Source organism: Pleurodeles waltl, chromosome 2_1 (assembly GCF_031143425.1).
Source record: "Pleurodeles waltl isolate 20211129_DDA chromosome 2_1, aPleWal1.hap1.20221129, whole genome shotgun sequence".
Lineage (NCBI taxonomy): Eukaryota > Metazoa > Chordata > Amphibia > Caudata > Salamandridae > Pleurodeles > Pleurodeles waltl.
Genome location: NC_090438.1, coordinates 461844562 through 461860241, shown reverse-complemented (window position 1 = coordinate 461860241; position 15680 = coordinate 461844562). Strand labels below are relative to the sequence as shown.

Below are 15680 nucleotides of genomic sequence, written 5' to 3'. Positions count from 1 at the left end.
AGGTGAAGGGCCCAGTTCGGTGGTGCTTGAGACGGCGGTGCCCTGTTCAGCAGTGCTTGAGATGAAGGGCCCAGTTCAGCGGTGCTTGAGACGGCGGTGCCCTGTTCAGCGGTGCTTGAGACGGCGGTGCCCTGTTCAGCGGTGCTTGAGATGAAGGGCCCAGTCCAGCGGTGCTTGAGATGAAGGGCCCAGTTCAGTGGTGCTTGAGATGAAGGGCCCAGTTCAGCGGTGCTTGAGACGGCGGTGCCCTGTTCAGCGGTGCTTGAGATGAAGGGCCCAGTTCAGCGGTTCTTGAGACGGCGGTGCCCAGTGCAGCGGTGCTTGAGACGGCGGTGCCCAGTGCAGCGGATCTGGCCATGGCGTGGAGGTCATTTGCCACCTGTCCTGTGGCTGGCGGAGCCTTCCTGCCCATCTGTTCTGTGACTGGCGGGGCCCTCCTGGGCTGCAGTGCCGGGCCTGTTGGTGGCCTCCTGCCCACCTGGGATGGGGCTGGCGGGCCCTCCTGGCCAGCTGGGCTGATGGCGGTGTTGTCGGGTGTGCTGCCCTTCCCAGCCTTCCCTGATCGCCTGTGTCCCTTCCCCACCTTGGGCGGTGTGCCAGCTGTCTCCACACTTGCTGCCGGAGCCATGGTAGGGGTTTTAGTCCCTGCTGTTTTCACCCTCTCGCGCCGGCCACTGCCTATCTTTGGATGTTTCTCCGGGGGTGGGCTGCCCGTGCCTTGGTTCCGTACTGAACTTGCTGCCCTGGAGGGTGGGGGACTCCACAGTCCATGGCAGACTGTCATGACAGGGCCCGGTTTTGTCGTGGCTGAGGTGCTGACTATAGTCCTATGACATGGACGGGGTGGGGGAGTTGGTGGAAAGAGGTTGAGTTTGGACAGGAAAAGCTTCTTAGGAGCAGTGGGACAGGTAGGTGTAGTGGGTATGGGAGTGGAGGAAGAGGTTGTAGTTGTAGGAGTATGAAGTCTGGTGTCTTTGGGTGCAGGTGCTTGGGCTGGAGGCTGTCGTGAGGTGGATGGCTGTTGGGCGGGTGGCTGCCTGCGTTTGTGTATCTTGGAAGAGGGGGTCACAGACACACTGGGAGAGGACACAGGCGACGTGTAAATGGTAGTGGGGGTGGTGACTGCACGTGTGCGGGGGGTTCTGGTGTGTGTGCTGGTGATGGACGTAGTGGCTGAAGATGTTGTGCATGCAGGTGTGAGTGGAGACGCAACAGGGAGGGAGGAGGGAGACGAGGAGGGGGGGACACAGTGGAGGCAGTGGATGTTGCTTGTGTGAATGCCTGTGTGATGTGTGGTGCTTATGTCTGCCTGAGCTTCCCTTGGTTGTTGAGGTGTGTGCAGGCTGGTCTGATGGTGTGTCAGGGATAGGCAGAGGTACAGGTGATAGGGTCTGGGTGGAGGAAGTTGGAGGGGGGAGGCTAGAGACAGGGACAATGGCTGCCATCAGTGCTGAGGCCAGAGTGTTGAACGATCGCTGTAGGGCAGCCTGACCAGAATGAATGCCCTCCAGGTATGCATTACTCTGGTGCACCTCTCTTTCTACACCCTGGATGGCATTCAAAATGGTAGACTGCCCAACAGTGAGCGTCCTCAGGAGGTCAATGACCTCCTCACTGAGGGCAGCAGGGGTGACTGGGGCAGGCCCTGAGGTGCCTGGGGCGAAGGAGATGCCCACCTTTCTGGGTGAGCGGGCATGGGGCAAACGCTGAGGGGCTGCTGGGAGGGCGGTGCTGGTGCGGTGGGTGGCGGCTGTACCTGTTGTTGCGGGGGGCACAGATGTTGCCGCCACCACAAGGGAGCTCCCTTCAGAGGACGAGTCCGTGTCGCTGATGTCTGCCCGAGTCCCCGCTGTGGAGCTCCCCTCGCCCTCCATCCCACTGGTGAATTCGGAGTCCGTTGCATGGCCCTCCATGGCCATGTGGGATGCAGCTCCCTCGTGCTCCGATGCCACTTCTCCTCCGCCTGATGATGCTAATGCACACATGAACAGGAAGACCACAAAAAAAGGGGGGGGGGGGAAATAAAGACATGTTGAGTGCATGCATTGGCGACACCGTTGGCGGACAGGACAGACACAGAAGCCCCCTGCACTACACCGCGCACTTGGGGTCGACTACTCAATCCGTGGAACATGGCCTGCAAGCCTATGGATGACATCTGCACACATAGATGACACAGGGCCTTGATTAGCTGTACTTGGCACCCTACAGAGGTGGGGGGCGGGGGCACAGGGCCATGCCTTACGGAGGGGCCTAGCCTACAGAAATCGCCCTGGCCTAGGGATACCCACAGCCCTCCTCCCCCACCCAGACACCTCCACTGCGTGCAAAGTCAACAGAATGAGAGTGTACTCACCCCCTTGTGTCTGCTGTGATGTCCTCACGCGCCCATCCAAATCGGGGTAGGCCACCACCAGGATCCGGGACATCAGGGGGGTCAAAGTCCGACTGGCACCCCTCCCACGTTGGGAGGCTATCCCCAGCTGAGCCTCCGTCGTCTTCCTGCTCCAGCGTCGGATGTCCTCCCATCTCTTCCGGCAGTGGGTGCCCCGTCTCTGGTGGACCCCCAGGGTCCGGACGTCCTTGGCAATGGCACGCCAAATATCGATCTTCTGGTGGGCGCTGACCTATGTGAAATGTACAGGGGGGGAAAAATAGTCACCACCATCTGCATGCTCAATGTGAGTGGCCCCCCCATCCCTACCCTTGCCATGTGGCACATGCTCTCACCGTCGTTTGATGCATGCCTCAATCGCTCCCCTTCCCACCATCATTCATCCACCCCACTCAACACAGCCATTGCCCACAAAGCATGGTCCCAGTGTACTTACCTGTTGGTCTGGAGGACCGTAGAGTAGTGCATACTGGGGGGAGGACCCCATCCACAAGTTTCTCCAATTCCTGAGCAGTGAAGGCAGGGCCCTTTCCCCAGTCGCATGAGCCATTGTCTCTTCCAGACTGAGGTCACAGCAGCACTTGCAGTGTAGGTCCTCTCCTGTCGAAGATCAGGTATCGAGTGATTAAGCTGATAGAAAATGGCGGTCACGCCCGCGGCTGTGCGTACCGCGGTGGTGCGTACCGCAACCGCCGGCGCACATCTTCATTGGCTCCTGAGACCCATAGGGTTCAATGTTAACCAATGGTGCTTAGCGCCGCGGTCTTCGACCGCCTACTGCCACGGTGTGCCACGCCAGCGCATTTACCTCACATCCCATTGTCGCACTTCACAGGTCAGGCAGCCGCCATTTCAGGGGCCCACATGGCTTTCTTTCTACTGCGTCACACATACCTACGCCTTGCATCAACACTCATACAAGCCATTCAATGCATTGGGAATCGTGTTATGTGCAAGCTGTGGTTACGTACCTGTGGGTTGATTGACTCTGTGCTCGCTGTTGTCCTTCATAGGCACCGTCTGCTGGGACATGCGAGGAGATGGAGGAATCTTCCCGTGTACAGACCGCTGGTGGACCTGACGACAATGGAAGAAAGACATGTCATACTGACATACAGGCTTGACCGAGCCACTATCCATGAACTGGGTGCCCAGCTGGAGCCAGACCTGATGTCACCAATCCGCCAACCCACAGGGATCCCCCCTCTAGTGCAGGTGCTGTCAGTGCTCCATTTCTTAGCAAGTGGGTCATTTCAAACAACAGTGGCCATATCATCAGGGATGTCTCAACCTATGTTTTCCAAGTTGTTGTCCAGAGTGTTGTCTGCCCTGCTGAAACACATGTGCAGCTACATCGTTTTCCCTGAGGTGGGGGATTTGCCTACAGTGAAAGGTGACTTCTATGCCCTTGGACATATTCCCAACATCATAGGTGCCACTGATGGGACACATGTGGCTTTGGTACCCCCCCAGCAGGAGTGAACTGGTGTACAGAAACAGGAAGAGTTATCATTCGATGAATGTACAGATGGTGTGTTTGGCAGACCAGTACATCTCCCATGTGAATGCCAAGTTCCCTGGCTCAGTGCATGACGCTTACATCATGCGGAATAGCAGCATCCCTTACGTGATGGGTCAACTCCAGAGGCACCGTGTGTGGCTAATTGGTGACTCTGGTTACCCCAACCTGTCATGGCTACTGACCCCAGTGAGGAATCCCAGGACAAGGGCAGAGGAACGGTACAATGAGGCCCATGGGCGAACTAGGAGGGTGATCGAGCGGACCTTCGGCCTCCTGAAGGCCAGGTTCCGGTGCCTCCATATGACAGGTGGTTCTCTCTACTACTCACCAAAGAAGGTGTGCCAGATCATCGTGGCCTGCTGTATGCTTCACAACCTGGCTTTGCGACGCCAGGTGCCTTTTCTGCAGGAGGATGGTCCAGATGGTGGTATTGGAGCAGCTGTGGAGCCTGTGGAGAGTGAAGACGAGGAAGCCGAAGAGGACGACATAGACAACAGGAACACAGTAATACAGCAGTATTTTCAGTGACACACAGGTAAGAATCCACACCGGTATATTACATATACTTAACCACTACTACGTCTCTACTGTCTGTCCTTTTCCCCCAGTGTATGGTAACTGAGTTGTGACTTTCCCTTCCGATTTCAGAGATGTGGGCCCCACTGCGTGACATCTGCTTTGTTTCCCCATGGACTACAGCTGTGTGACAGTGGTATGTTGGCATTACAATGTAAATATGCATTTTGGCACAGTAATCTCTAATACATTTGTACTAAATCACAGCCAGACTCCAGAATGTTTTGTGCAATAACTGTGTTTATTTCTGTGCTCTATATTGGTGGGTGGTTGCAAATCGGTGAGGGGGGATGGTGGAGGATTGTCTATGTCAGAGTCCAGACTAGTATTATCACAGGTGCATTGTCCAAATGGCTGTGGGAAGTGGAGCAGGGGCAGTTTAAGGATGGACAGGGTGACAATGTGGGTCATTGGGATGACAATCACGGAGGTATCCTTTGCTGGCGGGGGTCTTGGCATCTTACTCTGTCTTCTTCCTAGATCTCAGGGCCCGCTTGCGGGGTGGTTCTCCTTCTGCAGGGGGTGGGGTGCTGGTGGCCTGTTGGTCCTGTGGCGGGGCCTCCTGTCCACTAGCGCCGGCAGAGGTGGTAGGCAGTTCTTGGTCCATGCTAGTGTCAGGGGCCCTTTGTGGTGCCACAGTGTCCCGCAATGTGGTGACTACCTGATTCAGAGCCCCTACAATGGTGCCCAGGGCGGTACTGATGGTTCGTAGTTCCTCCCTGAACCCCAAATACTGTTCCTCCTGCAGGAGCTGGATCTCCTGAAACCTGGCCAGGACCGTCGCCATCGTCTCCTGGGAATGATGGTAGGCTCCCATGATGGAGGAGAGGTCCCCTGGACCGTGTGCCCACTACCACTGCCCCCAGGTCCCTGTTGTTGTTGGGGTGGTGGGTTAACCTGGGTGCCCTGTAGTGGTGGACACACCGCTGCTTGACGTGTCCTGGGGACACAGGGATAGGCCCGCTGGGTGGGTGCTGTGCTGGTGTTCCCAGAGGGGGAAGGTCTGCTGTGGCCTGTGGCTGTCTGAGGGGAACGACTGTCCCGAGGTCCCCGATGGGCCGGGCTGGTCATCTAGATCCAGGTCGACAGAGGTGCTGTCATCACTGTGGGCCTCTTCTGGGGGTGGAGTGGACATTTGTGGACCCTCCTGCGCAGTGACGTGGCATTCGGGTCCTGCAGGGGTATAAATGGATGGTTATTGCATCTGTGTGTGCCATAGCGTGCAATGGGTGGATGCCCGTGTACCCCAGTGCTGGCATTCCTGTGTGGGGGCTTTTGTAACGGTGGTTTGGGGGGGGGATGGGGATGTGCAGTGGGCATGCTTTGGTGATGGGTGTCCATGCTTTGTGGTCGCATGCAGGGCTTGGGGTTGGGATGGGTGGGTTGTGATGGTGAGACATTTGCAAGGAGTAGGTGTGATGGGGGTGAGGGTGGGGGTATGAGTTGGCATGCTGGTGGGGTGGGGGGGATGAAGTAGTGAAGATGAGACTTACCAGAGTCCATTCCTCCAGATACTCCTGCGAGGCCCTCAGGATGCAGGATCGCCAAGACCTGCTCCTCCCATGTTGTAAATTCTGGGGGAGGAGGTGGGGGTCCGCCGCCAGTCAAGCTGCACCGCGATGTTGTGCCTGGATACCATTGAACGCACCTTCCCCCGTAGGTCGTTCCACCGCTTCCTGATGTCGTCCCTATTTCTTGGGTGCTGTCCCACTGCATTTACCCTGTCGACTATTCTGCTCCATAGCTCCATCTTCCTGGCAATGGTGGTGTGCTGCACCTGTGTCCCGAAGAGCTGTGGCTCTACCCGTACAATTTCCTCCACCATGACCCTGAGTTCATCCTCAGAAAACCTGGGGTGTCTTTGCGGTGCCATGGGGTGGTGTGGGTGATGTGTGGGGTGGATTGTGTGGTGCTAAGTGTGGTGATGTGTATTGGTGTGTTGTGTGAACTGCGTGGTAATATTGCTGGGTGAAAGTAAAATGCGCGTCTGGGTGCTCGGATCTCTATTTCTCTGTGAGTGGTCCCGATTCTGGAGGAGTGGGGGTTTGAGGGTGATGTGGGTGTGTGTTTTATATTGTCTTGGGTGTGTGGGAGTGGTGTTTGTATGTGTATCAGGTGTGTGTATTTTGATTTGTCCAATGTGGTTGTTTTTTGTAAGTGTGTGTGTATTTTGAGCGCGGCGGTGTGTACCGCCAATAGAATACCGCGGTTGAAAGACCGCCGCGTGGATTCGTGTGTCGTGATAGTGTGGGCGTATTTCTGTTGACGTGACAGTGGAGGTTTGGTCATCGCCAGTTTCTCGCTGGCCTTTGGTGTGGCGGACTTTTGTGGATGTCTGTATTTTGACGGTTTGCCTGTTGTGGGTCAGAATGACCGCGGCGGTATGTTGGCGGTCTTCTGACAGCGGTAAGCTGATTTTACCGCCAAGGTTGGAATGACCCCCAGAGTTTTTAGAGGTGGGGGTTACTTCCTCCTCTGAATATCCCATGTTATTACTCACATGTGAAAGAAGATCTGGCAACATGTCCTTAGATATACATTTTCCTGTATGCTCCAGTGAGCCTAGGGACAACTTCTCTGAAGAATTGGAACTGAGAATGTTAGTGTGAGAAATTGGTTGTTGGTTGACTGGGGTGTTAACCCTGGTCAAGCAGAGGCTACAATCCAATGCAGGATGAACCACAAAAAGTCACTAAATTAACCTGTGCTTGACTCTGGGTGGTTTGGCACAAAAAGCAGTCAGGCAATGTGTTAAGTATTTATGCAGTACACAAACAGCAACGCGGTGCAAAAAACAACAGAAAAATACCAAACCAATTTAGAACAGTAGAGAACATGTTAATAAATTATTTGACACCCAAACCATCAAAATCCAATTAGTAGAACTGGAATTATGTGTTTTTAAAGTTTAAGGTTCAAAATAGCAAGTCCTCAGTTTTAGAAAATGGCCACCTGGGCACCTTTAGCATCACAACCAAGGTTCCAGGAGTGGGGAAAGACCTCTTGGGGGTGCAAGACTCACTCAGGCTGGGTCCAGGTGCAGGTTTAAGAAGGTGGGAGCCTGTTATGTCCCCATGGCTCAAAACAGGAGACTAGGTGAACTAGCCCTTGGAGTCACTTCTGGAGTCCTGGTTGTAGGTGGTGATGCAGTACACCGCAGCAGGGATGGTTTCTGAAGGTCCCAAGCAGGCTCCAGGCAGCAAAGCAATCCTTCCAGGCACAGCAACAGTCTGGCAGAGTGCACAGCAGGTCACAACAGCAGGCAGTCCTTTGAGAGTCCATCCATATGTCCAGTAATGACCTGAGGAGCAGGTATCAGAGCACTCTTTTTATACCCTGCTTCCCTGCTCCTAGAAGTTGGGAGACGTTTTCAGAAGGGTTCTCTGAAGTTCTATGAATTCCCTGCCCCCCCTGCTCTGGCTCCTAGCTGGATGCACTGGAAATACAGGGCTGTTAAGCCTATTAAGTGGTGGTAGAGCCCAGCCTATTTAGTTGCAAGTGGGGCTGTGCTTAACTCCGCCGCCCCCTCCCCATTAAGTCAGTTTAAGGCCCATTCAGGCTCTGCTAATCCCCCTATTGTGTGAGGGGAGGAAAATACCAACTTTTTTAAAGTGCATTTTCAAATTTGTGATGATAAATCTGACTCTACCATTAAAGAGGGTTTATCATTACAAGTTCATAGGTACCAAACATGACATACATACCACCTCTGGTTTAAAAATTACAATTTATAATTTTTTATTAAGAAATCCCTAATGTTATCTTATAGGAGGGATAGGCCTCTCAGCAGTGAGAAAACAAATGTGGGAGTTTTTCACTACTAGGACTGGTAAAACTGAAAGGTACATGTCCTACCTTTTAATTACACAGCACCCTGTCCTATTGGCTACTTAAGGCCTACCGTAGATGTGACTTGTATGTTATAAAAGGTGAGTGTAAGTCTTGGCAAAGGGTTTTAAATGCTAAGTCGACATGGCAGTGGGACACTGCCTTCAAGCTGCAATGTCAGGCCTGGGACAAGTTTTAAGGTGCCACCGAAGTGGGTGGCACAATAAGTGCTGCAGGGCCACTGGTAGCATTTAATTTATAGGCCCTGGGTATATGATATACCACTTTACAAGGGACTTATATGTAAATTAAATATGCCAGTGAGGGATGTGCCAATCAAACCATGTTTAGGGGAGTGAGCACATGCACTTTAGCACGGGTTGGCAGCACAGAGTCTTAAGGCCATCAGAGCTAAAATCCAGACAAAATGGAGGCAAGCAGGCAAAATGTTTGGGGGAAGACCACCCAAAGGCTGACAGTCAGAATATAGTTCCTGAACCCCTCCAGACTGAGAGTCTTGTTTGTTTTTGTTTAATGTAGCTAAGGTCTCCAAAATCAGTCTTTTGAGCCTCTCCTCCTCACCCAATGCCTTCTATTCCCTGCATTTATACCCATAATATATCCTTAGGAGGCAGAGCTTCACCAATAACCCAGCAGATAACAGAATGCCAACAATGACATCTAATGAAACTTCAAAAACAATTGCAGTCGAAAGCAGTTTAAACTGCTTTAAACTCGACCACGCGCATGGCTGACAGCATAGTTCACAACAACTTGCTGACAATCACTGTGTGGTGTGGCCATAACGCGGAAAGGAAATGTAGTTGCAACACACTTGCATGCAACACTCGAGTCCAGCCTTTCGTGCTCTCCCCTTGCACGTACTGTCTCCTCCTGCAGTTGTACATGCAAAGCGTGGCCAGTAGAAACTCAGCATGGTACACATGCCAGGGAGAGAAGATGGTACCCCACTCATCCAGTAAACATGCCGGGGATGGGAGAAAGCGCAAAACAACCAGGGCAAACACACTGAATGTGTTTTGCCCCTGACATCACCCGCGGAGAACCAACACGCAAAGCAGTTCTCCTGGGGGGAAGAAATACAGAAAGCAATACCTGGAAAAATTGGCTCAAAGGAGGCCAACTGCGTGTCCTGACTCCTGGTGCTGCTACATCTTGAACAAGCACCCCCAAAGCCCAGCAGAAAGAGAAACCAGTGACAAGAATCATTGGAGGTGAAAGCCTGGCAGACACCTCTGCATCTCACATATCCCATCTGAGACAGGAAACAAAACAGGAAGTGTTTAGGTAAGGCTAATTAATTATAGCTCTTAGCCGGAGGGTGGTTTGTAGATTAAGCATTTCCTGTTTTGTTTCACGTCTGTGATTGTATACTACCTCATGTAGTTTATGACTGGGTCAAGGACAAGGTACGTAGAGGTGTTATAGATTCCGAGGAGCTCTCCTAATAATGTTTGTCTAGTCCCAAAAAGTTGGACAAATACTAAAAAAAGGAAGTAACCTGCAGGAGTAAATTTCAGACTCTTTTAAGGAGAGAGAGTTGATGAATTTATCACAAAAGAGCAAGAGAAAGAGAAAAAGGCATGAGAGGAGAGTAAAGAGGAAGATTGATTTGTAGAGGGAACGAGAAGAAAGACTGATAAAAGGCAAAAGAAAGAGCTAGGGAAAAGGTGACAGAAAATGTAGAGTGCAGACATGTTAGAGACAAGGAATTTGAAGGGGATAGAAAGAAAATCAAGAAATAGATTTAAAATAATTAAATTATGATGTAAGGGAGGGAATTATAATGAAATGGAGAGGAAATTGTAAAGTGGAGGGTAACAACGAGGGGAATTGGAAAGAGTCAGAGATAGAGAGGGAAAGGTTTATTGGATTTATATTCACAGAGTGCATGAAGACAAGATAGGCCATTGCCTTCCTCACAGCACACAAGCCATCTTTGTGAATTCAGGACTTGCACACAGTGGACAATGTGTATGAATCTGCATGGAATATCAGTTCCCCACATACATTGTGAATCTGGGTGGGGTTGTAAATCTCCTTAACCGAAAACATGGAAATTCGGTTCTATTGTGAATTACAGTTGTAAAATATGATTATTTTGCTTTTGTTTATTTTTCAGATACCAGATGCGCGTCCCAGTTTCCTGATACTTCACAACCACATTGCAGAACAAATTGATGAATAGTTTTGAAAGTCTCAGCCAATATCAATTTTTACTTCTTTGACAATTGCATAAATATATTTATAGGAGATACCCTAAGGGTCTGACTCCAAGAGCAAAGGATATAAAAATGGACTGAGATCCAGCAAACATTCAGTGTTCAGTCTGCAATATTTGTTCCCAATCAAGGTAATCCTATTCACCAGATCAAAGTAGGAAATGAACAGAAGAACACAAGATGAGAACACAGAAGAAATGTACTTGCAACAAAACTTCAAAATCCACATAACAAAAAATGCATTTGCAAATGGAATTTCAATTGCAGGTCTTTACAGTTTTAGTTGTAAAGTCCCTCTAATCTTATTGGAAGCAAATGGAAAAAGGTGGAGGTTGCATGGGGAAGGAGAAAAATACTCACTTCAGTCAGCTTGTCTGTTTGGCATTGACCATTGTGTGTTGGCTGTGGTAACTCTAGGATAGTATTTTCTGTGATACATAAACAAGAATATATCCTTTTGACATTTATACAACTGGATAGATGTACATGTTTATAGTAAGCTTCTGAACTTTTCTATATGCGTGACAAAGCAGTAAGGAAGGTAGGTAAGGGATGAGAGAGGATGAGTTGGGTCCAGGTGATGCACATCAGTGATTTAACTGCTCAATTTGAGGCAAACTCTTCCCATGCAATTTTTCAGAATGCTCAGTATCTAGATCAGTGTTATGAGGAGTAGGATGTTCTTTGGGAGTGATCAGTGAGGGTGGCATGGAGAAACACCTAGAGGATCACAGACAGGTGTACATAGACTACGCTGAAAGACTGTCAATCACTATGGCAAAGATGGCTCATAAAATGTATTGAGATAGTTTATGTACAGCTGTGGCCTAAGAACCGTACTGAAGGTTGATAAGAGTGTGATGGATTTCTTTGAGTGCTTATATTGCACCATAGCCACTTTTTTCAAGTTTTCACACATCCATTCAGATAGTTACAGAATAACAAGGTGGGTCCCAGTCACGATTTCTTGAGAGTAAATCATATTTAACATCTTCAGGGAATATCCACATGCTAACACATGCATCACAGATGTTGGCTAAGTCAGTATGTTTGCTTCCTTCTTGGCCAGGTCAGAGTGATTGCCTGCATGCTAGCTGAAGAAGCTACAGTGGCATCAGCTGGCACTTGGAAGGGTAGAAGACTTCAGTGAAGAGCCTTAGGTTGGGGTTCAGATATGAAAAGTGCTGAGGTTTTTGAGTAATCATATACATTTGAGTTCTTTCAACCTTCATGATTAAAAGCTCATTAGGCTGCAGCATGGGGTCTTGGATGGGAGTGAAGGCATTGGTGCAAGCGGGCACTGAAAAGCTCTAAACTGAGGTCAACAGTTTCCTTGGAAATGAAGATTTGGAATTTTTGTTATGAATTCCTGTTTTGCATGTGGTTTGCTCTTGCTTTAGATGAAGTTTCCCTTGTATGAATTTAGACCACCACATTTTAGTTATCAACAGGGTTATTTGTGTGCTGTCAGATTATCATCACACTCAATCAATCAGGGATTTGTAAAGCGCACTACTCACCCATGAGGGTCTTAAGGCGCTGAGGAGGGGAGGAGGGAGAAGGCAGGGGAAGGTGCTGCTACTGCTCGAACAGCCAGGTCTTGAGAAGTTTCCTGAAGGTAAGGAGGTCTTTGGTCAGGCGCAGGTGGGTGGGAAGAGTGTTCCACGTTGTAGCAGCGAGGTGCAGGAAAGATCTACTACCGGTTGCAGTTCTGCAGACGTGTGGGATGGTTGCGAGGGCGAGGTTGGCGGAGTGGAGACGCCGGGTCAGGATGTAGAAGGAGAGTTGTCTGTTGAGGTATTCTGATCTGGTGTTGTGCAGTGCTTTGTGATCTTGGGTGAGGAGTTTGATGGTGATTCTCTTGTTGACTGGGAGCCATAGCAGGTTTTTCAGGTGGTCTGTGATGTGGCAGTGGCGGGGGATGTCCAGGATGATGGGTGCAGAGTTGTTCTGGATGCGTTGCAGCCTCTTTTGGAGTTTGGCTGTGGTTCCTGCGTAGAGGTCATTGCCATAGTCCAGCTTGCTGCTTACGAGGGCCTGGGTGACTGTTCTTCTGGTTTCGGTGGGTATCCATTTGTAGATCTTTCGGAGCATGCGGAGGGTGCTGAAGCAGGAGGAGGAGATGGTGTTGACTTATGGATAGTGAGGGGTCCAAGATGAATCCTAGGTTGCGTGCGTGGTCGGTGGGAGTCGGAGCGGTTCCGAGAGTGACAGGCCACCAGGAGTCATCCCACACTCGATTAACTTTGATAACCTCACCTCCCTCTGTTTCCATTGTGGGTGACTTTGCCAACTTTGTTAGCTGAGGATGGTGTTGATATTTGTCTTGGTTAGGCTGGGTGAGGATTTAAAGTCTTTAAGTTTGTCTTCCATAACGTATTAGACGTTGTTGGGAGAGAGTTTGGTACTGGCTTTAGGACTGAGATGCCTGGAGTGTGGCAGGGGTTCTTGATTGTGAATATACAGTTCTTAACTTTTTCATTCACTTAATTGTCATGTACAGGCATCTCATCAGTATTGCTGATTTCTCCTTGTTCTGTGTTGGTCTTCCTGACTATGCTCTGTCGTCACTGAAGATGATTCTTCATTCTTTATTCTGCTGTTTAAGTTATTTTCCAGTTTCCACTGCTTCAATGTCTACCTGGTATGCCAGTCTTGCTTCAGTTTAAGTGTGTTGCATTTCATGTGCCTCATTTTGCACCTTCTAGGTCTCTCCTTATTACTGTCTTTCCTTTGTGCCCTGTACTCCTGACAGTACTTTTTGACTCTCTTTACTTATTACATTTTTGCTTTTTCACCATGGTAATACCAAAACTTTGGAATGCCCTACCTCTCCCTGTTTCTATCTCATCTTCATAGCCTATATTGAAAAAATATCTACATCGTATGTTCTTGTTACGGTTAAATATTAATGAATCTGTTTTAAATATTGCTTTTATTTTCTTTATGTGCATTCTGGTTCTATTGCATCACACATTGTAAGTGGCAGATATAAACATTTTCAGTGTCTTGTACAAAGGAACTATACAATGCATTAACATTAAAAAGAGCTAAGAAATAAAATTATTTACATAAAAAATTAGTGAGGTGCAATAATTTATATGTGGATTTCCTGCCCCTTTCCAGGCAGATGAACGAATAAACTATGCTACTGTAAAAACAGAATATTAAGAAACCCGAAGAGGGATGATCCCAGGATTGGAAGATAATTGTATATGCAAGCCAATTATATGGATATCATTTCTATTATTGGTTATCCTGTAAATCTGGCCTGGATCTGTCTCACCTTGTCTTGTAAGAGAACCCCTTATTCTATAGAATGCAACACCCTGCCTGCTTTCTGGTCAGTTTGTGCCTGTAGTGCTAAATCCCATACATTTCTGCGCTACACTTATACACTTTATCCAGGGGCGTAGCTTGGTCAGTATGATTGGTGGAGGGGAGGGTGGAGTGCAGGGGATGTTCAGCTTCACATTTCCCAACAATCACGCTGGAATATCTAATATACATTATATGAGAAGCAGGACATAAGGGGGCTTAAGGAGTAGTGGAAAGAGAGAGGGTTATTTAAAACACAATATTTTTCAAACTACTCAACATATTTTAAGGCCTTTAAAACATTGATGAGAGAGAGTGTATGTGGTTTTGTCAGTGTGGACATGTAAAAGTCCCAGGAGAAGTTTGACAAACACTTCACATTACCCGACTGAAAGAACTTGTACTCAACTATTAGTTACAGAATAAATTTTTAGGGGGGTGTAACACACCAAACACCTCCCACCGCCCCCACCACCAAAAGCTACACCCCTGACTTTATCTCAATGCAAACAAAGAAATGGAAGAACGTGGTAAAATGGAAACTACAGAGGCACTGATGAGTAGGTGTGGTAAAAGTGGGATAGAAACTTGAAAATGTTGCAGTAAGTTAAGGTAAAACAGGTGACGACATTACTTTCTGCAGTTCCTGCTTCATTGTGCCAGCTTCAGAATGAAGTTATGATTACAGTTACGCTAAATGTTCAGTAAACACCATTAAATAAAAACATAGCAGTGCATTTAAAATATTTGCAAATGTCTAATATTGCCAAGGTGTTAGTGTTTTTCAAGCAAGTATGAAAATAAACTGGCAATTGTTAATATAAACAGAAAGGTATATGAAACGTTTGTGTTCTCAAGGCCCCCTTTATCACCCTGAGATGAAATCGTACAACATTTCAGTAGCAAACAGCCTAATCACTTAAGTTTTAAATTCTTCATTTTTTCCATCATCATCCTTAACAGTATCAAGTGGATATGCATGGACAATGCATTTAGTAATACAAGCACACTGGATGATGCACAAACCCACTTAATCAAAACATAAAGTGTTATAACTATTAGAATCACTGTTATAATTATTTCAAAATTCTTAATTTCCCAAACAGTCTACTTATCAAAGACCAGATGGCACTTCTGTTAAAGCCACTTTGAATTGCATGTAATTTATTTACGTTATTCTTGATGTGATCTATTTGTTCATGAATATTGAGGGAGGTGTTAGGAATGTGAGTGCAACATTCTGAACATGCTATAGGACACGACCCTCCTTTGGCATAAAAGGCATAGTCCAGGGCCATTCTATTCTGTAGCAGCATTGTTTCTTGGTGTCCAGCTGGTCAACTATTAGGCCTTGGCTAATGTCAGTGGCAATGGCTACTTCTTCCAGTATTTGAATATTGTTTTTCATTTCTCTAATGACCTGTCCCACATCATAGTTGGGAAACAAAATGGAGAAGAATATGTTCACTTCGGAAGCCTTGCAGCATACCCACAGGTGTTGAAGGAGATACATGACATAGGCCCTCATTATGATAGCCGCCCGCCAAGATCTGACCGCCGGGCGGCCGCCAATGCAGCCGCACCCCGCCACGGTCATTATGAGATCCCCGCCGGCCCAGCGGGGATCTCGGCCGCAACATAGGAGCCGGCTCCAACTGGAGCAGACAGTGAAAAGCTGCATGGGGCCCTGTCATGGGGCCCTTGCACTGCCCATGCCAGTGGCATGGGCAGTGCAGGTGCCCCCAGGGGCCCCGTGACTCCCCATACCGCCAGCCTTTTCCTGGTGGTTCAAACCACC

At 48.8% G+C, this 15680-nt stretch overlaps 1 protein-coding gene across 2 annotated transcripts in view; it reads left to right on the top strand.

Annotated features, from left to right (window-relative positions):
- Positions 1 to 13656, top strand: part of BTK (Bruton tyrosine kinase) — a 448809-nt gene extending 435153 nt beyond the window's left edge. For both annotated transcript variants that reach the window (XM_069213457.1, XM_069213465.1), the window contains exon 19: positions 10465 to 13656. In XM_069213457.1, the coding sequence (XP_069069558.1) occupies positions 10465 to 10530 (66 nt within the window). In that variant the 3' untranslated portion in view covers positions 10531 to 13656. The remainder of the gene's footprint in view (positions 1 to 10464) is intronic.
- The last annotated feature ends 2024 nt before the right edge of the window (positions 13657 to 15680 follow it).